This window comes from Cololabis saira, chromosome 4 (genome assembly GCF_033807715.1).
Source record: "Cololabis saira isolate AMF1-May2022 chromosome 4, fColSai1.1, whole genome shotgun sequence".
NCBI lineage: Eukaryota > Metazoa > Chordata > Actinopteri > Beloniformes > Belonidae > Cololabis > Cololabis saira.
The window spans coordinates 31,985,014-32,010,689 of NC_084590.1; the positions used below are offsets into that span (position 1 = coordinate 31,985,014).

The 25,676-nt window shown below is 38.2% G+C and overlaps 1 protein-coding gene across 2 annotated transcripts in view; it reads left to right on the forward strand.

Annotated features, from left to right (window-relative positions):
- Positions 1-24,865, forward strand: part of ppm1lb (protein phosphatase, Mg2+/Mn2+ dependent, 1Lb) — a 49,637-nt gene extending 24,772 nt beyond the window's left edge. The window contains exons 2-5 of one of the 2 annotated variants that reach the window (XM_061719464.1): positions 10,565-10,781; positions 19,333-19,494; positions 22,581-22,901; positions 24,735-24,865. In XM_061719464.1, the coding sequence (XP_061575448.1) occupies positions 10,565-10,781; positions 19,333-19,494; positions 22,581-22,901; positions 24,735-24,799 (765 nt within the window). In that variant the 3' untranslated portion in view covers positions 24,800-24,865. Of the gene's footprint in view, positions 1-10,564; positions 10,782-19,332; positions 19,495-22,580 lie in introns of both variants that reach the window. The other variant, XM_061719465.1, reaches the window with a different exon arrangement.
- Positions 24,866-25,676: the final 811 nt, after the last annotated feature.

Here is a 25,676-nt window from a genome sequence, read left to right on the forward strand (position 1 = left end):
ATAATTAATAACTTCTGTTCAGTTTAACTACATTTAAATCTATTTGTGTAGTTTTTCTTCTGTAGGATCAGAGTCATAAATCATTTAATTGGTGCAAAAAGTATTGTGTGACTCCAATTTAATTCCAGGTCATTTCAGATTTTCTTCAGTTAATAAAGAATAACCTTCTCTTTGGCTTCAAATAATGGCCCGGTTTGGGGGTAAATTTTGTATTGCAAAGCTTGGGATTAATTTACATATTACCCTGTCTGAAATTTGCACTTTGGGTGACTTCCATTTGTACATACTTATCATTACTGCATGCAAACCCAAACACTGGATTGTGCCTCTTCAGTAAATACTTAACAGGCAACGGGTGTGAAATGATTAAATCTGGCCAATGTTGGAATCTTAACTTGACTTTCATGTGCTCCTTTTGTAAATATTTTCTTTCTTTCTTTTTTTCCAACAATGGCAGCGTTTTCCCGTTTGAGCCTTTTATTTGACGCTATGTTTCTGTCAGCTGGCAAAATAGGTTGCACTGTGAGATGGTCGTCCTTCATTCTGATGCTGTTAAAAATTTGTGCCACACTAATTTACAAATGCAATCTAGGGTCTTTTCTTTTCCACAAAGCCAGTGAAAGTGAAGTAAAGGACGATGATATATTCTACACACCTGAAATCCTGCAGAGGAGTGTGCATAAATAGACCAGAGGTAGGTGTTGAGGTCTGAAGGGTAAATGCAGTTTTAATAGATGCCAAAGAACAAGCCTATGGAGATATTAAGCATCTATATTGAACTTCTCTTCTCTGTGCTCTTTTTCTTTATATCCTTTTATCCTTTCTCCTTTTTCTCTTGTCTCTGTTCTGTTTTCTATAATATTCTCTTATTTTATATCCTCTTCTTTCTTCTCTCTTCTATTCTCGGTCGATATGAACATTATAATTATATACAAATACTTTTTTTTTTTTCTACCTGAGCTGGCTCTGTCCTCAGCACAAGGACATCTGTGAGCTGATGGATATCTGAGAAGTGTTTATCCAAACGATACCATCCAAACCCTCTGGGTCCTGAACAGCAATGGTCATCATTCTGAAGTTGCATCTATTTATTTTTGAAAACTGCAAGTTTTCAGTGAATAACCTTCTAATAAAGAAGAAATCTTGATAATCTGGATATTATTTTCCCAATAAACTATTTGCTCTCCTTAGATACCCTTTACAACTTGGAAGAATGCTTTATTCTCCTTCATTGTGGTGTCCAAAGCTGTGCCCAGCATTCCTTCTGTGCAGGCCATCGATCACCCATGTACATTTATAGAATACTAAGTGTCCAAGTACGATTAATCACTATTTTCTCGTACACGCTTTTTCACTCAGAAGAACATATTTGTATATTGCGATGCAAAAGATCTTTTGATTTGAATTAAAGAATCACAACTGACTGAGTAGGTGCCCAATCAGTTGACTAATAAACCAGTCATAATTTAATCAACAAGATTAAATAATTGTCTCAAAACTGGACTGTACGTGATGTCACTTACAGGTTTGTGAATTCCTGAGTTTGCCATTTAGCTGTTGTCAGCTGTGCAGCTTAGCATAGTGAGTACAGTATTAACTTGTCAGTCAAACCAGTATACCTCTTATTTATGCATAACTTTGAAATTAAACTAAAAGATTAATTGTGTATTAGTTGTGTATTGATTTTGTACTTATTATGTCTTTATTGAACTGTAGTTTTAAGTGCTTACCTACATATTGGCTTCATTTCCTATTTTTTATTTTCCTGAATTGTGTCCTCATGCAGTTTTACCAATAAGACTGATGGCTCTATAATTTTTAGTGTATGTAATGCCTCAGCTTGTTCTAAGCAATAATACAGTTTACCGGTCGAAGAGCCTGAGATTGATCTGTGCAGGGGAAGTGTTGACCCTGCAACTTTGTGACAGCCCTCCATTTATTTATGCAGCTCCTTTTGCCTTACCTCTTTCTTTTTCCAGCTGACTTAGATGAAGAAACCTCTGGGAAATGCTATTTGTAAGCTACTATACAGTAAGAATGTGTGATATTTGAACAAAATTATGATTTGGGTTCTTGCAGGAGCAGTAAAGGTCTGGGATTATGCGTAGTTGTCCTGGTTTTTGATAATAGACTTATTGAATGTGGAGGACAAGAATGTAACCAGAGGACTCTGTTCAGCTGTCATATCAGAAAAGTACCATGTTCTTACAGTAATCCCATATGACGGTATCTAAGTATTAATATTCCTTATAAGACCCAACTTCAGTTATTTGTGGTCAGTAATGGCCTCTTCTGATAACTTACCCCTGTTTTGATATTCAGAGAATTGATTTCATTATTCTGGGCAAAGCAGCCACTTGATAAAAGCTTATTAGACTTGCAAGTTTTTTAATCAGTCCCACACTTGCAAGAAATACAGAAGTACATTTGAGCTGGATTTGATTATCTGTTCTCATTCTTCTTTTTCTCTCGCTGCACTCATTTCTCTCACCTGAATGCCCATTTAAAATAGCTTTATTGCCTTTGCTCTATTCCTCTCATCTCTTCATTTCATTTTGCCTTTCCAATACTGGGGTGTTTATGACCCATGCTGATTTGTGCCCATTGGTGTTATTTGAATTTTCCCCTCTCTGAGAGATGAGCAGGTGACGTGTGAGGCATCCAGGCCAAAGGTAACCGTTTCTGTCCATTTGTGACATATAGGAGCTCAAAAACTGGAACCGGCATGCCCACTGAGCACAAGCCTTCGCCTTTGTAGTACTGGCACTTATTGTCTGGATATATGTGCATTTGAATCTCCCAAAAATTACGGGGCTATTGTGCTTAAAAGCTGGAATTACATGGAACATTTGCTCTGTTGGATGTCTGTCTGTTTGAGCAATGTGTCCGAGGCGCCCACTCTTGGGAAAATTAACTGAGGACTTTAATGTTTTACTCCGGTGAATTACTTTTCTTGTAGAATGCTGGACATTTGTCTGTCTGAAAATGGTGTTGTAATTCTTCCCAGATTATTGGAAAGCAGTAATTGTGTCTCATGATCAAGTGTGTTAGATTTGCAGCACCTGGCTACTAGGTACCCTCTTGTTTTTCCCACAATGCTTCTGTGTTTATTCCACAGTATATAATTGATTAAGACCTGGTCTTAAATGTATGTATAATGTCCTGATATGTAAAATCATTCAGTTGACAGAGTGAGTACTTTCCATTTCACATTTACAACTGTAAAAACTATGAAAAGAAACCAGCAGTCTGAAAATGGAAAAATATCCAGCCAGGTTATTACATGTTTATTACAATGCTGTCCTCCTTCGTCAACTATTATAAGTAATGTTCTGGCAAGACTTAAAAATTATGTTGTGCCTCTTTTTTTATTTTCTATAAACGTGAATTTTTTGAACAAGATCCAGCTCAGAGACACAGACAGGGTGCTCTTACTACCCCTGCTATGGATCACCCAGACAGTTTTCAGCTTCCCTAATGGACCCGGCTGCCACAAGGAGTCCAAAAAATGAGATCCTACTCCTATGTCTGTGCATTGCAAGTTGGGAACTTAACTGATGTCTGCAAATAATTGTCATTATAGATCCTTTCATTTAAAAAGTGTGTTTCTATTTGTGTGACTAATTTCAAGTATGCGTCTGCCTGTGTGTAGTTAGAGTGGTGGGTTTGGCATAATAATCACCTTTTGCAGTCAAATCTGCTTTATTGGAAGTGGAGTGATAAAATAACCTGCTGTTCACTGTTCTTGGGTGCAAGTCCTAAAAGTTGCTGCAATTTTGAGGGGACTTGCAATGAGACATCTGCTGAGGTGGGACAGATGTCTAGCCAGCCGGTACCTTTAGCAGCTGTAACCATGGTTACCAGATGTTCAGATCATTCCTTTACACTTCTCATTTTTCAGTGAGATGAAAATCTGAGAGTGACTGTGTTTAGCAACGATGCAGTATTTCTTCTAAATCTAATTTGCTCTTTAAAAGGCTAAAGACACTGAAACATTTGAATTTACCTTTTAATGGACTTATATAAAACTGTCCAGTCCTAACCCATTTTTATAGCTTTGCATCTTGCCTCTGAAATGATAATCCACTTTACAAAAGCCATTTATGTCCTCTCTGCACTGTTAGGTAGGCTGCAGGCCGTTGGCCACAACACTAACGCTTATATGTATATCATTTATATAAATATATTGTGATTACTAACAGATATGGGTTATTGGCACAACCTCCTGGTTTTCTACATCTGTGCAGGGAAAGTATTGGACTGGTTTGCTTGTGCACTTGCATGACTCACATGTGGCATTCATACTAAGTAGCAACTTGCATTAAGTAGTGAATGATGGTTATAGGTGCATTCTGCTTGCTGTGGTGCTGTGTAGTGAGGACTTGACCTGACTCGTGATGGTCCTGAAGCGGAACACGCTGGTCAGAAACATGGACTGCTCCAAGGTAGCAAGCAAGAACAGATGACACCCTGCTTGCTGTTTGTGATGTACGATTTTCTTTTTTCTTTTTTTTTTCTTTATGCAGTCTATTTGATGGCGTGGGTAAACACTTTTCCTCTGGAAGCACCCAGTCTGGGCTAGAGACCAATACTTATTAAAAGTTGTACATAAAAAGGTGTCAAATCACCCGCGACACAGTGCCAACCAGTCTTTGATAGAGGCATACAAGGGCTCTGAAGTTTATAGTTTTTGTTTTTGTCCCCCCCTGCCCCCTGATGTTCTCTTTGAGAAAATGCCAGGATATCATCAAACTGGTGTTGACTCACAGATGTATGAATAAAATCTGATCTCTAAAGGAAACGGCTCTCGTGCTACGTTTTCCTAACTCTGCCTGTCAAAATCCATTTAAGGGTCTGTGTGGTAGTAGTAATAATTATTATTATTAATTATAATAGATTTTATTTATAGAGCACTGTACCGCTGGAGAACATAATGTGTCTTCGGCAACAATATCTATATGTTATTACTCACCAGTGTGGATGCTCACATCATTATTGTTATATTTATTGCTGAGATGATCCTGAGAGTATTTATTTCCGTCAGGAAATCCAAAGTTTAACACGCGTTTACTGTCAATGGAAAATTAGTAATGACTTTGGACGGTTGTATTTTATTTCATCGTTTCGGATGTCATTCTTTTAAGCTATCTGTCAATGTGATTTGCTAGTATTATTAAGAAAGGTTAATTTTGTTAAAAAAAAAAGCTGCTCTATTTGTCATTCCTGTTGGGAGCTCACTCACATTAATAAACTGCGTCTCATTTGACTGCAATTGTTTTCGTACTAATCTGCAACTTCATCAGCAGTTTTCGTTGGCTTTACAAGACATTTGAAGGTACTTAAACTTAGCATTTGTCCTTTTTTAAATGAATATTTTCAATATCTAATGACAAGTGGACTTCAAAAAAATGGACTACAAGATGATCAGGCCGATTTTGGTCTCATTTCTCTCCTTTCAAGAATCCTCCTGGCTAATTTACAGATTGTTTTATCAGATTTTCCTGTGCTATGAAGTTTATTAAGTTTGATAGAATCTGCTTGGAAGAATGCCAAGCAGATTGCCATCTCATATTTTGAAGAACATTCCAAATGACCCTGTCTGTGCTCGGTGAATCTCACACTGCTGTTCACATTCCTCAAGAGAACGAATGAGAGGTCGTTTTGTTGGTGGCAACATTACACCAAGGCAGCCCACGCACCAAACTTCCTCTCACTCTTGGTAAGGTGCTGATACACAAAGCTCTAGGGTGAGATAATGATATGAGTGTTGTATGTTCATGCTCTTGTAGACCCTGGGGAGACTGAGCTAATCAAGGTCGTCCTGAGGAGAAACGTGCTTCACATCTGCAGTCAACAAATATGTTCTAACGCAACGCCAAGAACTGAATTTATGGTTAAATGTAATATCTTTCAAAGTGTCTAAAGTTTTAAGGACATAATAACATTACATGGTAACTGTCCGCAATGCTACTTGGTTAGAAATCTCATCTCTGTCCGCCCTAGGACTATAAAATTACATTTATTAAAAAATGTTAAATTGCTTAAAAAGAATTTACCGTAATGAAAATGTCTAATGCAAATACAGTGAACTTCTTTGTACTTAATAATAACCACTGCTTCCTCTGTCTTTTATTGCTATAATGGTTTCTGAAATCAATCTAAAAAATGAAGTCTCTTTTTATTGTAATAATGTTCTTGAGTAATGCTAATGAAGGGGGTTTTATACCCCTCCAGAGTCTATTCCCCTACTTTTTTTTTTCTTTCCATCTGCTTGCTTGATCTGTCTGCTAGTCTCCTATAGCCATTCCTATCCCCAGAGGGCTGTGTCGGGCCGTAGACTTTTTTTTTTTTACTTTGGTTATATCTCCCTCAGGGTGGTACTAAAGAGAAATCCTGATGTCCCTCATTTCTGCCTGACTACGATACGATGGACAGAAATGTTTAGAAAAGTGTGTGTGTGTGTGTGTGTGTGTGTGTGTGTGTGTACTGACTCCATACATACAGATTTGTGCAAGTGAAGTCTAGTGTGAAGGTGAGCTCAATATGATGCTCTGCATCACCATGACTGATTGCTCTCTGAAATGAGTTTTGCTGTGTGCGAACTGCCAAATGACACACTACTTTCACAAAAATTGGGAAAAAATGGAAGTCAGTCCTGCCAGACATGTCAAGGGGACTGGCTGCGTAGTGATTTCGTCTGTATTTACATGCAAACCTGTCACTCAGACAGGAGTAATTGTTTGCCTCTCAAGCAGTGCTCTACATCGTCTGCACTTATGCCACTTCTTGCTTATTTCGATCATTGAAAGGAAAGATGAAAATAAATATGCCTGTTGTTGAAGAGATGTTTTCCTGACATGAGGTAGTACAGCACATATCTGTGTACTTGCCTAACAAACAAATATTCAGTTCATCAGATATCTGGGTCTAGCCTGTCAACCCTGTACTTTTTTATTTTATTTTTTTTGCTTCTTTTTTTGCTTACTGAAGCTGCAAGTGGCTAAACATCTCACCCCCTATTAATCTTTTGCTGGAGCAATACATTTGCGCATCCTGCAATTGCTCTTTTTCTCCTAGGATTTGTTTTAAACCAAAGAAAAAATAAATCTAGGGGATTTTGAATAATTTTATGCAACAAGCCCTTCTACAATTACATTCGATGATTAGCATTTGCTGGAAACGGCATTTGGAGAAGGAACTCCGACTGCCTAGTTATTGCATATTCTTATTTTATGTGCTGCCATTCATCGGTTATAGACGATTTTTGGTTTTTAAACTCATCCCTTCTAGCTGGAGGCACTACCAGTCTGCCCAGTTACAGTATACTCATTTATTCTGGCAGTACTCCTTGTGTATCCTTCTACATTTCTTCATTGTGCTATCCACGTTCATGATTAATTTTATTCTCATGCTTTTACCATATTTGATCCTTGTCATCATTCCTCTGTATTATCCTTGATCCCCCAGTTTATCCCTCGCTTTACCCTTCCCTTCTCTCATTTCTATAATCTTGTTTAAAAACGTTGCTTTGGTTAGCCTGCAAGTAAGACGATAAGATACTTAAGAATCCCCTGTCCTGCTCTCTGGTACTTACATGGATATGTGCTGTAAAATAGTAATAAGGAAAGTTCCTGGAAAAACTTTGAACTTAATGCTTTAAGTACGAGAGGGTCACTGATAATTAGGATATTTGACAAAGGACTAATTTTACTATTCATGACCTTCAAGTTCAGGTAATTGTTTCCACATCCGTGAATGGAAAGATTTGGGGTTTGTGTCGGCTTTATCCAAGAAGATAGATGAGATTGACTGAGTTTAGAGAAAAGCCTCAACAACACTGACAAAATATAATGAGAGGAGTAGGCGAATTGTTTTCATGTAAAGAGGGAAAAGCAAAAGAGGCAGGGTTATCCGAGTCCTTGAGAGCAATTTTTTCAAGGAGAATGAGATATAGTTGAAGAGAAGGGCAAGAGTTAAATGGGGAACGGTGTATGAACACTTGAGACAGAGTTCATTTGTGGGTCTCTGTCAGATGATCTGAAGTCATTTTATCCAATGCCAAGAACCTGATAACGTTTTCTTTTCTGTGTCCTGCAGTGACTCATTTTGTTCTTTTAATCCTTTGCTTCTTACTTTCTGCAGGTATTCAACTTGTGAAAACCTTGCATTCAGTGGGAGCTTTGTATAATCTTGGATGATACGAATCAGAGGCATGTCAGCACTACATTATCTGGCACTTGTACTTCATGACCTTGAGCTGACTGGTTCTCCCTGAGCCTAGGGAGGTGAGCATTATTTGCTCTCAACCTGCTGAGGGAATGTGTGAGAATAGGTTTATTTGGTGTTATCCTTGGAGAGAAATGGGTAGAGGTGAGGATACAGTTTCTCTTGCTCAGCCGTATCCCACAGCATGAGCTCATGTGCGTTTGACTGGTGATGCACTTTTTCTTTTTTATCTCTGTTTATCTGTAATTTATCTGCTTCACCAAGGCAGAAAAGCCTAGAAGGTCACCGCTACTGGAGCCTGCTTTTTGGCCAGACTGGTGTATATTCACTTATATAACTGTTGATCTGCTGATCTCTGTTTGCTATTTAAAGGTTTATCAAAACTATTCTCTAGCAAAAATACTTTTTTTTTTTTTTTTTAACAAGCTAATGTATTTTCTTGCTGGATTCTTCTTGTCTGGTAACTACAAGGTGATGACACCGTTCCAGTGTAAGAGTTACTGGGCTGTGTAGGAAAAACACTTCAGAAGTAAATACATATGTTTTTGTTTTTATTTCTTAGTGATTTCTTTTGGACTCCGGTTTTTATTATGGTTAAACAAGCGAGAAATAGCAGGATACTTCGTTTTTTGTTATATTTAATCTGACCTTGACTAAACCAACTCATATCTGTGCCAAGATTGCTCCCATGTGTTTTCACATTCTTCTTGTAGTGTGGGAGGTGGCTGTGTACTTGCCTCAAATTCATGATTCAAACCTGTAACAATCAAATTTTAGGTGGGTTCTTAAATAATTTAAAATCATCTAAATATTGTTTCAGTTCAGAAAAAAGCAACCATTCAGAACAAAAATGGACGGCGAGGTTATATCAGCATAATGACTCAAAAGCAAGCCAGTATGTTGTGGTTTCAGACCTTTTGTTGGCCAGAACTACAATAACAATTATACATTATCTACTTGTGGCTGTTTTTGATCCCCAAACCTCCTTATCTGCATTTGGCTCCAACTGTAACTTAAGGCACATTCACACAGGATGTTTTGTTGTTTGATTTAAGCAAACTCTGGTGCAATTGCCCTGTTGTTGCAGTTCACTTGGAGGTCAGTGAATACATGCTGTCACCCAACCTCTGTGGGCACCAAGCAATCGTATCAAAACCTTTTGGAAAGTTGTTACTTTTGTCCACTTTTAGTTGGATCAAACCATTTGTCCATTCCTTTTTCTATGCTTCTTCTATTCGGCTGTTTGTTCAAACTAAGACTTTTTTTTTTAGTGAACCAAAATAAATGTATCATTTTCTGCCTGTGTCTGAACCAAAAGTACTTTAACTACAAGTGTGAACCCATCTGTAAACACGTTAGGTTGAATCTTTGAAATGTTTTATCCAAGATGTATTTATGTTTCCACTGTGAAATGTGCATTTAAACAGCACAGCAGACATGTACTGGATGCCAGTGTGATGCACAATATTCTTAAGCTGGTCAAACTAGCTCTTCTTTATCACATACACAAATATGTGTATGTGATAAATAATCAGAATTTTGCATCATTATCATCATTTAGTTGTCTTTTGAACCGATCTGATTTAAATTTTTCTCTGAGTTCCCAGGGTTTAAGCTAGAAGCTATGCATGCATTATCTGGGATTTTTGTATTTCTCAGATGTATACAAGATGATCAAATATCAGAAAAATACGATCTTACAGAATAAAAGGTTCAGGTGTTGTTTGGACATAGTCATTGCTCATGATACGATACACATCATGATACTTGAATCACGATACGATATCCAAATTTTGCGATATATAACGATGTTATACATAGTTTGCTGAAAACTGGAAAAGGCATTATGCATCTTAAAATCAGAGTTGCACGTACATCAGATTATAGTGAAAATTCATGGGAAAAACAATGTAATTCAAATTATGCTTTTATTGTAACTATACAAGCTTAAGTTGCAACATACTTTCATATGTTTTTCATATTATTTACATCATATAAAATTAACAATATTATTTAAGCCTGTGTATACAATAAAGTCGTACTGGATTAACAACCCGTCTCAAACATGATTTATTATATTATTTTAAAATAATTATTTTTTTATCAAGACTTAAATTTGGAATATCGATATCGAATTGGCCAGCAAAGTATCGCCATATATTGCTATATCAATATTTTTGCCCACCCCTAGTCATTGCTGGAAAACCTAAAGACCTTAATTTAACGACGTAAAAGATGAGTCCAGTGTGAGTTCTGTGTAATGCCTCATACAGATTTGTTCTTCTTAATCTGCATCTGTTTATTTGTTCTCCGGTCTTCCTCTGCTCTCTGTCACCAGGCTGCTGCTGACTTTGCTAAGGCCCACCTGCCAGAGGCTTTGCGCCAGCAGCTACTGACCTATGAACGGGAGAAAGAGCGCATACGTGAGAAGGACAAGGAGAAAGATGAAAAAAAGGAGAGGGTCAACCTCTCCTATCCCTCCATCCTGGAGCAGCAGATACTGATGTTGGACAAAGAAATGCTGGACAAGCTCTCTGCTGCTTATAATGAAGCAGGTTTGTGTCTGTTTAGCACCACAGATATCGCTGAAAGTATACACAACTAGCTTTATACATGATACATGATGGGAGATTGAGAACCACTGATCTAGATTCTGCATTGATTCACTAACTGGCAATGATCTAACAAAAGACACCCAGTTTACCGACTTAAATGTGTGATCATAAAATTGAGGGCATATAGATGGATAAGCAATAAGATTTTATATTTCCCATTATATGCTGAATCTAAACCAGTATTTTTACTAATAGGCTGTTTTGATTTGATGGTTGTTGAATAATGACTGTCAGTACCTCCAAGGCTTTGCTTATTCAGCTGGTTAAATGCATCTTGATCTTCACACGGTTTGTAGTATTTATCTGTGGGGTGTGGGAATACGGAGGAAATGGGAGGGAGTGGCTGATGGAGAATGGTAGAGGAAGGGTCCGATGGAGGAATACAGGCGTGAAAAGGGATCATTGTGCTGCTGAGAGCGATACAGTAGACACGAAGGAGTGTCCAATAAGACCGGCAAAAGAAGGGAGAACAATAAACACAATACATGGATACAAAGGGGTGATGACTAAGGGTGATGTGAACGCAACAAAAACAACCTTGGGAGATGAGGATGGAAAAACAAAATCTCACATCACAGTTATACAGGGATGTGCACTTTGTGCTAGGTTAGCATAAGTTATTAGGCCAAGCCAAGAACATGTCTTAACTCAAAACGTACTAACTTACTAACTAACTTAACCGAATTGAACATAAAGAGGAAAGATTCTCATTTCATGGTCTAACTGTCGTGACATTTTCCAACCATAAGAATTCCGTATTCCTGTAAGAAGGTAATTTGTCTCTCTTGTTCCCTGATAAAATTGTCCCTCCGTGTTGAGTGGGTAAATGCATGACAAAAGTGCTCGTAATCCAAATACATAATGCTGAAATTTTATGGAGAGCATAAACCCTCCCTGTTTTTACTTTTGAAGGACCTACCCTCTCTCATAAAATTCACTATAAAGGTATGAAAAATCAACATTTATCTCAACATCTTTTTTTGAATTAACTATCAATATAAAATCGTTTGCAAATATGTTTTTATTTATATTTTTCCTGGCACCCAGTTATATTTTTTGGAAACAAATTTCTAAATGGAGATATTGAACATGTCACCCTTCATAAGGTTTTTATTTCATAGCCTAAATAAAAACGACGGACATGCGTCTCGTAATTAAGTTGGTGAAGGGGTGACTCGTATGAAAGAGCCATTGACTAGTCCCATCCTCATCAGAATGCAGGGTCATATGATATACTGAAGAGGAGGATTTAAATGTGCACACTTTGGAAGCAGCGGCGAAAGATTACCTCCCAGAAAACAGTGTTCTGCTGCTGCATTACCTTGTGTTTGTCCCAATCTCTTCATCCCCTCTTTTACCTTATCCTCCTCCTTTTTTTTTTTTTTTTTTTATATAAATTCTTGCTTCCCAGCTGAAGATGGGCATCAGCTTACTGGTCAATATTGTTCTCAAAACGGCAGCCAAGTAAACCTCCTGATCCTCCTGCCATTCTCTCCTAAGCTTCTTGACCTGTTGGATCCAGGCTCCAAAAATACTTTGACTTATTACTTTTCTCTTCACTCTCTGTTTTTGCCATCCATTTGCACAGCACACTGAGAGACCAACAATGAACTTACACATGCACTTAAAGTAAAACACCAAGACAATGAAAGATCTCCTGTGTCCTCCAGTCTAGTAGTTAGACATTCAGAGATTGAATTTGCTGCCGTATTTGACTTAGCTTCTTGCCAGCGCCCTGGGGGGGATCTGCTGATGGGGTAAAAAGTCCTGCATCCATGTCCCAGAATCTGATTCAACAATCACATTGTTTAGAGTGCGCCGGTCCAAGCTTTTTGTAGTAATCGGGGAACTAGATTGAGCTGGCAAGGAGCGTTGAGTGAGGGAGAATGCAGGGATACATGCTGCGATGAACTCACTGTCCCCAGGACAACAGCATGTCAGAGTTATCCTGCTGTTCATTCATCTCTCTCTGTTTATCAGCAAACGTAAGCTCTTGAAAGAAAGATGGGAGAGATGGGGCCTGCATGCCCAGGAGGCTAGAGTGTGTTATGAAAACAGTTTTCTTAATGCAGTGTGGTATTTGCTTCTACTAACCTTTTATGGAGCTTTGTCCCATGTCTCAGCACATATTTAATCACAGCATTTATACTCAAAAGCAGTAATTAGTTGACATTCAGCTCTTCAAGGTTAGGATTTTGACAATAGTGAATTAATGAATGGAAATATGTGCTAAAATCCTTTTTAAGGAGATGTATGTAAAGGATATAAAGGAAATCAAAAGGAGAATTAAAGCTGCAAGCAGCGATGAACGGGCCCTCGCACCCTTGTGCACGTTCAGGCTGCAGTGGAAGCTTGTATGACTTGCATGTAGATTCTTCAGGCCTGGACATTTAGCGGATGACACCAGCCACGACTCTCTATATCAAACCATTCAAAAGTTATGGCAGAAAGTAGGAACTATCAAATATGGAGAAAAGTAATGTGCATCGTCGCAGGATGGAGACGCACATTTTGATGTATAACACACTTGGGTGCATGTTACGGTTAGCATAAATTGCGCCAAAATTACACAATTAATTGAAAATGGCCGACTTCCTGTTCGATTTCGGACATGGCGCCACGAGACTTTTCTTTGAGTTGCGACATGATACAGGTGTGTAGCGATTTTCGTGCATGTACGTCAAACCGTATTGTGGGGCTTGAGGCACAAAGTTTTCTAGGGGGCGCTGTTGAACCATTAGGCCACGCCCATGAATGCAAACTATTAAATATCACATTTTTCACCAGGCCTGGCTTGCGTGCAAAATTTGGTGACTTTTGGGGCACGTTTAGGGGGGCAAAAAGGCCCTCATTTCGTCTAAAGAAAAATGAGGGAAAAATAAATAAATTAAAAAAAAAAAAATTCCAACAGATACAATGGGGCCTTCGCACTGTCAGTGCTCGGGCCCTAATAAATGTACATGAGCAGCGGCTTGCTGGTTAACACTGTTGCCCCAGAAGGTTCCTGGTTTGAATCTGGCCTGGGAGCTTTCTGTCTGGAGTTTGCATGTTCTCCCATGCTTGCATGGGTTTTCAACTAGTGCTCCTGTTTGCTCCCCACAATCCAAAAACATAGATGTTAACTGTTAAGTTAGGCTAATTGGTGATTATAAATTGCCCATATGGGTATATGTGACCCTGTGATGGACTGACATGTCGCTCCAGGTTGTATCCCTGCCTTGTGCCCGAAGAGAGCTGAAATAAACAATAGTAGACCCTTTTTAACCTGAAAAGGACCAAATAGGTATAGATAATGGATGAAGTACTTTCTTTCACATTGAACAGTGAGCACAGTCAGCAACATGAGCACATATAATCTCAAACTCCAACTGGCAGAATGTTTCTTAAATCTAAAGTCCACATGAACCAAGAAAATAGTTTTGCCTCAATAATGCAGCAGAGAGCACTTTCATTATTGGTGTCAGACTATTGATGTTATATTGCAAGAAATTGGACCATCATACACAGCACATGGTCTCTTTCGCAGATAGAATCTCCAAGTCACAATATAAGCTTCATTAAAAGCTGTTGTTTTTTTTGTCTTGTTTTTTGTTTTTAACCATTTCATTCTCTTCTGGATGAGGCTCCATGTTGCTCATGTGTCATTAGAGTTCCAGTAGGTGTTGGAGTTCTATGGGATTTGAAGGGATTTGTTTTCTACCCTTTTTAATGCCATAAAAATGTCTGGGCAGCAAAAAATATACGTTTGGCCAGATATATAGATTCAGGACCGTTTTAAAGATCTCTGACAATTGTAACTGCCTGGATATACCTCTAGGCAGCACTATAATAGGTTTTATATTTTGGCTGATGGTTTGAGAGCCACAAGGTGTGGAGATCAGCGTGCTGGCTGATTTCTAAAAATGGCTGTTGGACACCCAGTCACATTTGAAAAGTCAATATTTATGTTGGTGACCAGGGTTCATGAAATGTGAACAAAGAGCATCAAATATGGCACTTATTGTTCATTAGTGCATGCTAAAATTACAAGGTTTTTGTGAATATATTGGGAGATGAAGGTGAAAGAATTTTTTTTCTTACTTCCTCTGTATTTATACATTTTCTAAAAACTTAATGGCTTCATAATTACAGTTCTCTTGCATCAAACTTTCTTAGAGTACAATTCCATAAAAAGGGTAGGGGTGTTGGTGGGGTGAGTGGACGAAAAAAGAAACTCTTCTGAGGCATTGCTTCCAGTTGTCGTTAAATTGGTCCTGTGTCATCTCTGGATGGCAATGATCGGGGAAAGAAAATTGACAAAAACTTTTGAAGACTTCCAAATTATGTGAATGAGATTAAACTTGACCCTTAAAGGCTCTATGGCCAATATTTTTGGATTTACATGTCAAAGTTTTAATGAACTCACTTGCCATTTTTCTCAAATTTGGTAAAATCTCCCCAATTTTTGAAACCATTCAACTGTTGACTGCCGTTCCTGTAAATCTACAGTTCTTGGACCCAGATGGCCACAATATGCAGTAATATTTTCATCTTTACTTTTTTGTACCCTTTTTTTTTAGCTCATTGTCGTCACTGGTATTTATTCTTTGCAATGACTTGTGTCGTCTGGTGTTTTGAGTTGAGTGTTTTGTGATTACTCTACGAAGCACTTTACATTCCTCTCCTCTTAAAGCTCGAGTTTGTTCAAACCAACTATGTTTGCCAAGTAAATTCTTTGGTGTTTCACCCTCTGGAACTCTTTGTTCCTGTGCAAGAGAACGATGCCGTTTGAACTGTGACGGGAACAAATACTTAAGCCAGCGCTTTTTTTAATCCTAGATTAGAGTGTTACAAACGTATAACTGAGGGATGTCCTGGTTTAACAGAAAGGATTGGAAATCTTGGGTATATAGATACTGAATCAGTCTGCAAGTGTTTTGGATCCTGTTAAACTTGCAAGATGTCCACATTCTCAGCATGTCACCTCACTCATATCTCGAGCTGACATCTTTCCTCTACTTTATGACTGATGATGGAGTGATGGAGGAGGTATAATTTACAGATATCAAAAGTAGAAGAATAGGCCTAAGGCTCATAAATCACAAATAGTTCCACGTGCTCTCTGGGGCCTGAGAGGTCTGGAGAGGTTATTATGGGACAACGTATCTTCATTTGACCTTCCTTTTTGTTTCCTTTCATCCTCCCAGCAGATAGGAACGCTGAAGCGACACAACAGCCAACTTGTGGGTTATAATGAACCTTCTGTTTAAATTTCTTCTTCACGTATCGTCTGAGTAAATCCTGGGCTTCACTAATGTTTTGTTTTTCTTTGATTCCAACTCTTTTAAAGTTTTTGTTGTCTTTTATCTCTCCGTTAATGATTGGTTCAATTCCCTTCCAGTGTGTGACTCATGCCCTCATAATTAATCTCTGTACTTCCTGCGGTAGTACATAAAAAATGAAAAGATGACTGCAGTCTAAAAGCACAGATTAGTTAACATTAGAAGCCTATGAGTGCAAATACAAAAATGTAAATATACGGTTTAAAAATGTGTAATATTTGGTAATAAATGAGAGTCCTTTTAAGTACAGTACAAAGCTGATGGGGAAATGTACAGCCTGAGGCATGAAATTGACTTTCTCTGATACATTTTGTTTATATCATACCACAGCTCATCTTTGTAGTAGTTTTGGCAACTCTCCTTTACATCTCTGAAGCCTCAGCCTCCCGACCTCAGACTTTTCACAGCAGTCTGAGTTGTCATCATGACTCCAGGACTAATTACAATAAATCATTAAGATGTTGAGCTGTTCCAAGACAACAAGTTTTATATTTACTTTGTTACATTTATTTGGACGCTTTGGTTTAAAACATTTTCCACCCATACCCTACTTCCTGTGCATGAGCACAAACTCTTTTTCTGTTGGTGATTGGCTGAAGCAATGTTAGTTGTGGTTTGTGTACGTTATGCAGGTTTCCAGAGAAGAGGATTCTGAACACATCAGTGATTGTTAAATAGGGAGAGAATTGAATGGAAAATGAAACGTATCTATACGTTTTGTCAAGATTGAACATTACAACCCAGAGATGTTCCAAAGCTTCATAATTGCGTATAATATTTTACCTTGTGATATACATATTACCGGTATATAAAGCAGTGAAGGAATTGTTGCATATATCAAGAGTATTATCCCAAAAATAGTCTGAATCCTAGGGTGGCAGGTAAGAGAGTACGGCAAGTCTTATTAGGGAAGGAGAAAAAGACTGTCTATTTGTTTGTGGACTAATTGACAGGAAGGGTTTTTTGAAAAGCTTTGATGGTGAACACAGTAGGTGGCAGTAATGGCCTTATATTTATCACCTAAATGCCAACGAGTTTGGATCTGAACATAAATTGAGCTGTATTGAGAGCTCAAATGCAGTGTGTCAGACCTTTCCAGCTCAGAGTGAGTAAAGATAATGACACTGATTGGAGTGGAAGACAAGCTGGGGCAAAGATGGTAATCTTATTGGAGTGTTGAAAGTTTGTCTGGACAGGCAAAGCCAATAATTAGCATGAGAACTGTGTACACGTGGGCCGTGGTGCCATTTTTAATGGGGAATGTTGAATGTGGTCGAGCTAATTGGGGAAGGGTGTGCTGCAGAGCCCCTCAGTCCATTATCTCCATTACCATGGGAACTAGATAAGGATAATTAGCTGGACAGCACGGCACAGCGCTGCTCCAGCTATAAGCACAGGCAGGAGTATTAGGCTTGCATACGATGATGAAACTAAAAGAAATATTTAAAAAAAAAGATACAGCATGTGATTTACACTATGGGGCATCAGCTTTCCCTTTAAGTCAGTGTTGTTTCCATTCAACTGGCAATTTTGTCATTACTTTCTATCTACATTTTTCTTTCTCACAATGCTATAGTAAATAAAATCCTGGTCTTTATTTCCCCTCAGCAGTCTCTGGTCTCTCTTACCTTCCTGTATTCTGACTTGTCATTTTCTCTGCATCCTCTGCAGCCTGTTCTCTCATCTCAAACTCTGCATCAGGTCCAGGAAAGAGCAGCTGACCTGGAAGGAACTTTCACAGAGGAGCTAGATTGCATTTGTTCAGCTAAATGCTAAATTCCTTAGACAAATTGTCATTATCATCTGGCATCACACTAAGATGTGGAACTTTAAAGCAATGTCTGAAATGTTAGTCATTGGTCTTCTTGAAATCCGATTCATCTGCTTTGTTTTGACATCTTCTCTGTTTTTTTTTTTGTTTTTTTTTTTAGTCTTTTAACTCCTGGTTATGATGTTTGTTGTCTTAACTTTTTTGTGCTCACTTTTTCACCCTGCACATCACCTCTTTCTGTCTCTGGTGGTCCAGCACCAGGCGGTAAGACCCCTTGCTTTTTTTACCCTCCACCCTCTCTTCTATTCCCCCTCACCCCACGCTCCAGTTTTGTCTTTACTTAATGGGAACAGATGGCCAAATGGGCAGATCTGTTGTTTCTCTACAGGACTTTGGATATCACACAATAGGCCCCAGATTTCCTGGTCTATATTCAATTCTGCTTGGCCGGGATGTTAAACAAATATAAGAAGGAGAAATAAAAGCATTTTGGGGAGTGGTGCACAGAACAGAAGTTGCTTCAGAGTTCTTGACTTGATATCCCTTGCTTGAAAAGGATTTTTTCCCCAGTTTTTTCAGATATTTTGAGTTACCGGTCACGATGCGGTTGCCTCAACAGATGACTGCAAAAGAAAAACTGCACTCGCCTCCAGACTTTTAGAAGATATGCAACATCTTACTGCAAATATTATTGGACTTCTAAAAGACAACCAGTGTGTTGTCCAGGTGAATAATCAGGCAAGTTGGAAATTATGTTTTTTTTCATGTCAGCTGACTGTTTCTTCACCATCCCAGTGGTCCACTAGTTCCCTGTAATGAGCCTCCTGACCAACGCTGACAGTGTTGTACTATAGGTCTACAGTGTACCGGCTGAGAGGCAATGTTAAGATTACATTCCTGCTGCATTCCCAGCAGGAATGTTCTCTCTCTGTGCTCCTGTGCTGCTGACTGCCTGCACAGATGCACAATTCTTCAGTCTTAAAACAGTGGGCTGTTTGTCAGTCAGTAAGTAATCCATGCAATTGTGTGGGCATCTATGCGTATTTTCTTTTCCTGAAGCTTCTCGCATACATAGCAGTTTGGGCTGAATAGTGTAAAGACCTACAGCATTAAAGTGGCATCTGCGTCGTGCAGATGAGAGTGGGCTTGTTAAAGCAGGTAGGTGCCTCAGATGCTAGTTGATTTACATCCCTTACATTTTGCAGACATTCATAGTTCCCTGAATACAAATCCTCAGGACTCTGGTGATCCCTGATCATTTCACTTAATGTTTGGAAAAAGAATTCTCAACTATGGACTGCAATGAAAAGCACACAATTCTTACCCATTTCCTCCCCTCTTATCATTTTGCTCTTATATTTCTCCTCTACATTTTTGTCTTTTGTTCCCTCTGTTTCAGGGACGACATGCCTGGTGGCTTTATTGTCTGATAAGGAGCTGACTGTGGCTAATGTTGGAGACTCTCGAGGAGTTCTGTGCGATAAAGACGGCAATGCCATTCCTCTGTCACATGACCACAAACCATACCAGCTCAAGGAACGCAAGAGGATCAAGAAGGCTGGTGAGAAAACGGCTCCCCATCAGCACAGATTTCTCAAATACATCTTCAAAACAAAGCATTAGTTAAAACGTCAGCCTGATTATTGTCATGAAATCATGAAATACTTTTCTAATGATCAGACCTCCTAACAATGGTCCTGTTGCTATATTTTCCATGTTCTGTCTAAGGCGGGCATTAAAACCTACTGACTTATAGTAGAATCATTTTCTAAAACAGGCTGTACTCAAATGCTGCCAGACGCTGAGGATTTATTTATTATTTGTAGGCATTATTCTCCCGCCAACCCTATCTGCATACTTGCTGTTCTGAGGAGAGTCTGACAGCAGACTGCCAGGTCAGTGAGAACAGCCCAACATCTCCATCTAATGGCCCGGTTTGATAGTGACAGACGATGAAAAGAAAAATAAATAAATAACTCATAGTGCTATTTTTAAATGATTCTCTGTGACTTCCTCAGGCTTTGGTCATTAAACCTCTTAAACAACCATCTCACCAGTTAATCTGTGGTTTATCCAATATGCTGCTGTGCAGATGTTTGTATTAATGAGAAACTTGGTTGTATGGAAACTATTCAGTGTAAATTCAGAAGATAGAAATAATCTGGACAAATAAAAGATTATAAAAGAAAGTTAAAATGACTGTAGTCTGCCAGTGTGGATAAAATTAAGAAAATATTTTTACTCTAACCGTCGTGTGAAAGCCTTTACCCGAATTGGTTGGATTTTAAATTTAAATTCATCAGATGAACCTGCACCAAATGATCCAAATGGGTGAAGTAAAACTACAAAATTTTGAAAAGTGGTGAATTCATGTTTATTCATGTAGACCAAGTCAATACTTTGTAGACTCCCTTTTGAATTACAGCTTTGAATCTGTGTGTACGTCTTTAATCACGTCTAATCACTGTGATATACGGTCCATCCTCAAAGCAGAACCGCTCCACTACTGGGATCTGCTGGCGCACAGCCATCTTAAAGTCACACTACGGGTTTTGAATAGGGTTTAGGCCTCGGCTTTGAATAAATCCTTCCAAGACATTTACATTTGTCCCTGTAAACAACTTGAGTGTTGCTTCTTGCGGTCGTTGTAATTCTACTTGGTGAACCTCCATCTCAGTCTGAATTCTGTGAAGGACTGAAAAAGGTTTTTTCTCAAGACTGTATGTAGAACAATCAGTCATCCCTTCTGACCAGTTCCCCCGGCCCAGCCAATGAAAACACTGCCTCAGCGTACTCCACTGTGAGAATGATGGACTTTGACAGTAATAGATTTGTGCCACATCTGGCATTTTTCTTAATGGCCAATAAGGTCAGTTTTTAGGGTCCGTTGATTAAACCTTTTTCGTTTATTTTATTTCTTTCTCTGTGTTTATTTTCCATCTTCTTGACCACTTTTATTTGAAGCCTACCTTTTGTGGAGGATGTGTATGTGGGAATACAAATACCGGTAGATAGTCCAGTCTCTGCTGCCTCAGGTTTACCTGTGACCCCGTCACATCTCTGATTGATGACTTTCCTGATCGTGTGCTCTGGCAGTCTTGCCTTTCATGGGAGTTTTGTTGTAGCTCCATAATTATGGAAGTTCTTAATCATAGTTTTTGTGGAGTTTTGGGACTTTTTTTCTTTTTTTAAACTCAACACTTATGTGCTTTTCAGGGACAAAAAAAACAGACAAGTCTGCACTACATACTATATACTACTACTTTGTTTTCAGTTTTCAGTTCAGTTGTGAACAACCAGGACACTAAAGTTTATGAAAATGTGGACATAATTTAGCTAATTAGGTCACTTCTGAAGGTAATAAGTACCAGATTATTGTGAAAAGGCTTTAAAGGGTGAATACATATACATTCACTACTTCTCGGTTTTTTGTTCATATAAAAAAATAGACATGCTTTTCATAAAATTTCCTTATCCTTTGACTGTTTTGTGTTGGTTCATTGGATACAGTCTCAAAGCATACCAGTCCATGTAGTAATGTAAAATATTGGGAAAAATACTTAAAAAAGAGCGAGTACTTTAGCAAGGCACTGTGCTTGATATGGTGGTGATATAAAAAAAAGAGGTTACAACAACCGTTTAGGCTGAAGTCTAAATAAACAAATGCACTAAACTTAGACCAGTTAGGCATCTTAAACAAAATGTACATAAAATCAGCAATTTACTGTAGTTTTGCTAAAGATTTAGTTTTTCTTTTTAATCAATAATGGTAGAATACAGACTATCCACAAGTTAATTTTCAGTATTTGTATATTTTCAGTATTTTTCATATTCTATGTTATGTGTGTTTCAGCCTGTGGTTGTTGTTTCCTGGTGTGAATCTGGTGTATCACACAATGTATCACATTGTGGCACAAACTCAGTGGCATAAATTCAGAAAGAAAGATAATAAACATGAATCATTGGATTTTTTATTGGCAGAAATGGCAAACTGCTCATTTTAATACCTCATACAGTATTTTAGGCGTACACTGGGTAATATTTGAGGTGCTTTTCTGGGATTTGAGCAGATTTGCTGCATTTTGTGGTTTTAAGATAAAAGTAATTAAGTTTTCATCGGCTGACATCAGTCAATATTTACAACTGTGTCCTGAATTCATTGTCAGTGTTTTTCTAAAGACTGCTGATGCTCATGAGGGACTATGGGGATGTTCTGACCAAAGATGGAAGTGTGCATATTTTCCGGTTATTTCCAGCACAGTTCCCGGTTTGCAGATCAGTTGAAGTCATGCAGAGGAGACGCAGCTGTACGAGCAGGATATGACGTCAGCTGAAATGCATCCGATAAAAACAGTTTGTTTTTATGAGCTGAACCGTGAGGATGGTCAATGGACCCTCAAAGAAAAAATGTTACTGGCAGCGATCCACTTTATCTTTTGGATATGAGCACATTTGCTTCGTAATTGATGAAAAAGAATAAACTTGCTACCAGTTGTGAGAAGTTATTTTCTTTTCATGGCCTTTAGATACTAGATGTGCTTTTCAATTTTCGCTATCATTCTTCCTCACTCTTTCGTATACTTGATCCTCCTTTCTTTACTCCACCTATTTCTTTTATTAATGCTACTATCCTGACTTCTTCCGTAGGTGGCTTCATCAGTTTCAATGGCTCATGGCGTGTCCAGGGAATCTTGGCCATGTCCCGTTCTCTCGGTGATTACCCTCTGAAAAACCTCAACGTGGTCGTTCCCGATCCCGACATCATGTCCTTTGACCTGAACAAGCTGCAGCCCGAGTTCATGATCCTGGCGTCGGATGGTTTGTGGGACACCTTCAGCAACGAGGAGGCCGTTCGCTTCATCAGGGAGCGACTGGACGAGCCGCACTTCGGCGCCAAGAGCATCGTCCTGCAGTCCTTCTACCGCGGTTGCCCTGACAACATCACAGTCATGGTGGTCAAGTTTAAAGGCAAGACCAGTGAGAAGTAGTAGTCTCCCACACACACAGCATCTAAATTATGTTTGAATTTAACTGATAGGCTCACGGTAAAAAGATTTAATCGCTTTTTGAGCGAGAACTATTTCTATCACAGATATTTACAACAATTTGCTTTCCGAAACTTATCTCAAACCTCCCCATAAAACCCTTCACCCCTTCTTTTACCGCCACACAAGTGACACCATGAAAATGTCTTTGATTTAGGTTTGGCTTACTTTTGATGGTCCATAATGTGAGGTTAGTGGCCGTTATGCAAATAATCAGTTTTTTAGCACCCATGAGTCTGCATATCTGTGTGTGCGTGTGCGTTTGCGTGCGTGTGTGCGTGTGTGTGTGTGTGTGTGCGTGTGCGTGTGCGTGTGTGTGTGCGTTTGCGTGTGTGCGTGTGTGGTTGGAAGATGAAATAGTGACAGTTTTGTGATAAACTTGCACATAAATCTCACGTTTTTAAGCAAATCATTGTCTTGCCAGGAACAACAGATTCAGAGATCACGTGATGACGTGGCATTTGATTTCTGTATCATTTTGAATGAGATGTTTATGATTCATTTTATGTATATTTTTAGTTTTTATGTCTGTATTCACGACCTGAACTGACAGTCGTGGGCTGAAGGTTCGGTGTTTTAGCACAGCAGCAACTTACTTTTTGTTAAGTAATACGTTTCGTGTGCAAGTTATTAACGTGAATATACACTTATTCATGAACATAAATTAGAAGCCTGTACTTCTCACCTTCCTGCTCATATTGTACAGCAATAGAAACGATTACATTTTTATATCATACTTGCTGCACGTGGGAAATTTGGATGTAAGAATGGTTGACGTGTTTTGTGTTGAGCTTCCCCATTTTGATACATTTGGTTGTTTTGCATCTTTATTTAAAAGTACTGCTTATAGTTTCTGCTCTGACGTCTCATATCTCATGTGTTTTAACTTTTAAATACTTTTTTTTAATGCTAAGAGATTAATCTGCTCTGCCACTCTGTCCAGACCTGATTTATCAAGATCTGTATTACTAATATAAATGTATAATGTAATAAGTGTTGGATAACTGTAGCTTGTCAGAGTTTGATGAAATGTACCTTTAAATGAGTATACCTTTCCACATAATGGAGTGATAATGTATTAACATCTCATTATGAATGACTGCTAACTCTTACTTCATAGGGTTTCACATACAAACTGATATAATATGACTGTTTAAAAGAAGGTAAATGGCATTAAGAATTTTGATATCAAATTAGCAGCTTATTTCTCCATATTGTATTTTTTATCCCCTTAAGATATGTTTCTTATATCCTAATGATATTTCTTGCCTGACTTTTCGTCCATATTATTTTGCTTACATCAATTATTTACTGTTGTGGGATCATTTAGTTAATTGACATCTTCACTAGGACAAAAGTCTTTCCTCCTAATCTAGATCACAAACTGTTTCATTGCATTTTTCCCTAATCATTGAAAATGAAAATTTAACAAATCTGTGAACGATACGAGTCATTGTTGCCTTATATATTTTCTGCTGCCAAAATTACTCCTCTGTGTTTTGATATAATGGAGTCAATCTGAACATGCACGTTGCACGACCTCTGTGTCACATTTTCTTTAATTTTTTTCTTTTCATTCAAATGTGGAGTAGCATTGTTAAAAGAGCATTGTTTCAAAATGAATGTACATACCGTCCTCATATTAGTATCGCCTCCCAACACACGATATAACATGGATGATACTCACCTGTCCTTGAATTAACTTCAGAGATGTACGCCAGAGAAAACTGATTGTTTTTCTTTTTCTCCGCCCCAGGATGCATTTTTCCAGGATCATTTACCTTACAGAATGGTTGGGACATTTGTACCTGTTTTTGTTGACTTTAATAAACTGTTTAAAAAAAGATGTAAATCACAAATGTAAAATTAAAATAAAAGAAAAGATTATGGCAATTTGTGTGTGTTGTTGGGTTGTTTTTTTTTTCATGAAAACAAATATTTTTTACAAATGTATGATAAAGACTATAGTCATAAACGAGCCAATAAAGAAAAAGAGGCACAAAAAAAAACATAAAGCTGCTCTTCCCATAGATTTTATGTGATCTTGTAGTCTCTTATATAGATATATGATATATAATATAGAAAATGTTGATTCAATACAAAATTAAAACATGTCCATTAGTTCTTCTTACTCCTGCCTTTTTATATGGGATTCCCATATTTAACGTTTCTTGTTTAAGGAGGAAAAAATGGTTTTAAAAGATAATTTGAACAGTGACGGTCAACAAGTATTAACTTCTGAAAAGATTGTGGTACACTGGAGGACATCACTGTATGCCGGGACATGAGTACTGACATGATGATAATGATTCAATCATACGCCAAGGCAAGTTTATTTGCTTTGCACTTTTCATAAATCAGCTCAAGGTGTTTGAAAAGTCATTAAGAAAAAAAGAACAGAAAAAATAATAAAATCAACATAAGAATTTAGGAAAAAAAAGCTTGTAAATGCATTAATGATATACAGTAAGAACATGGTACAGACGGGTTCAATAAAAGTGAATCAACGAGTGTTTTAATTAAAAATATTTGAAGAAAGAAAGAAAGAAGCCCCAAAGATTGCTACATGTGGTGCACACTTGAATCTTCGTGGAGATTTGTTTCCAGCAGAGGGCAGCATAATGACTGGCGGCTACGTCACCTTGTTTGGTTTGAACTCAGACTCGAGGGAAGAAAACATGTTTGTGGGAGAGTTGAT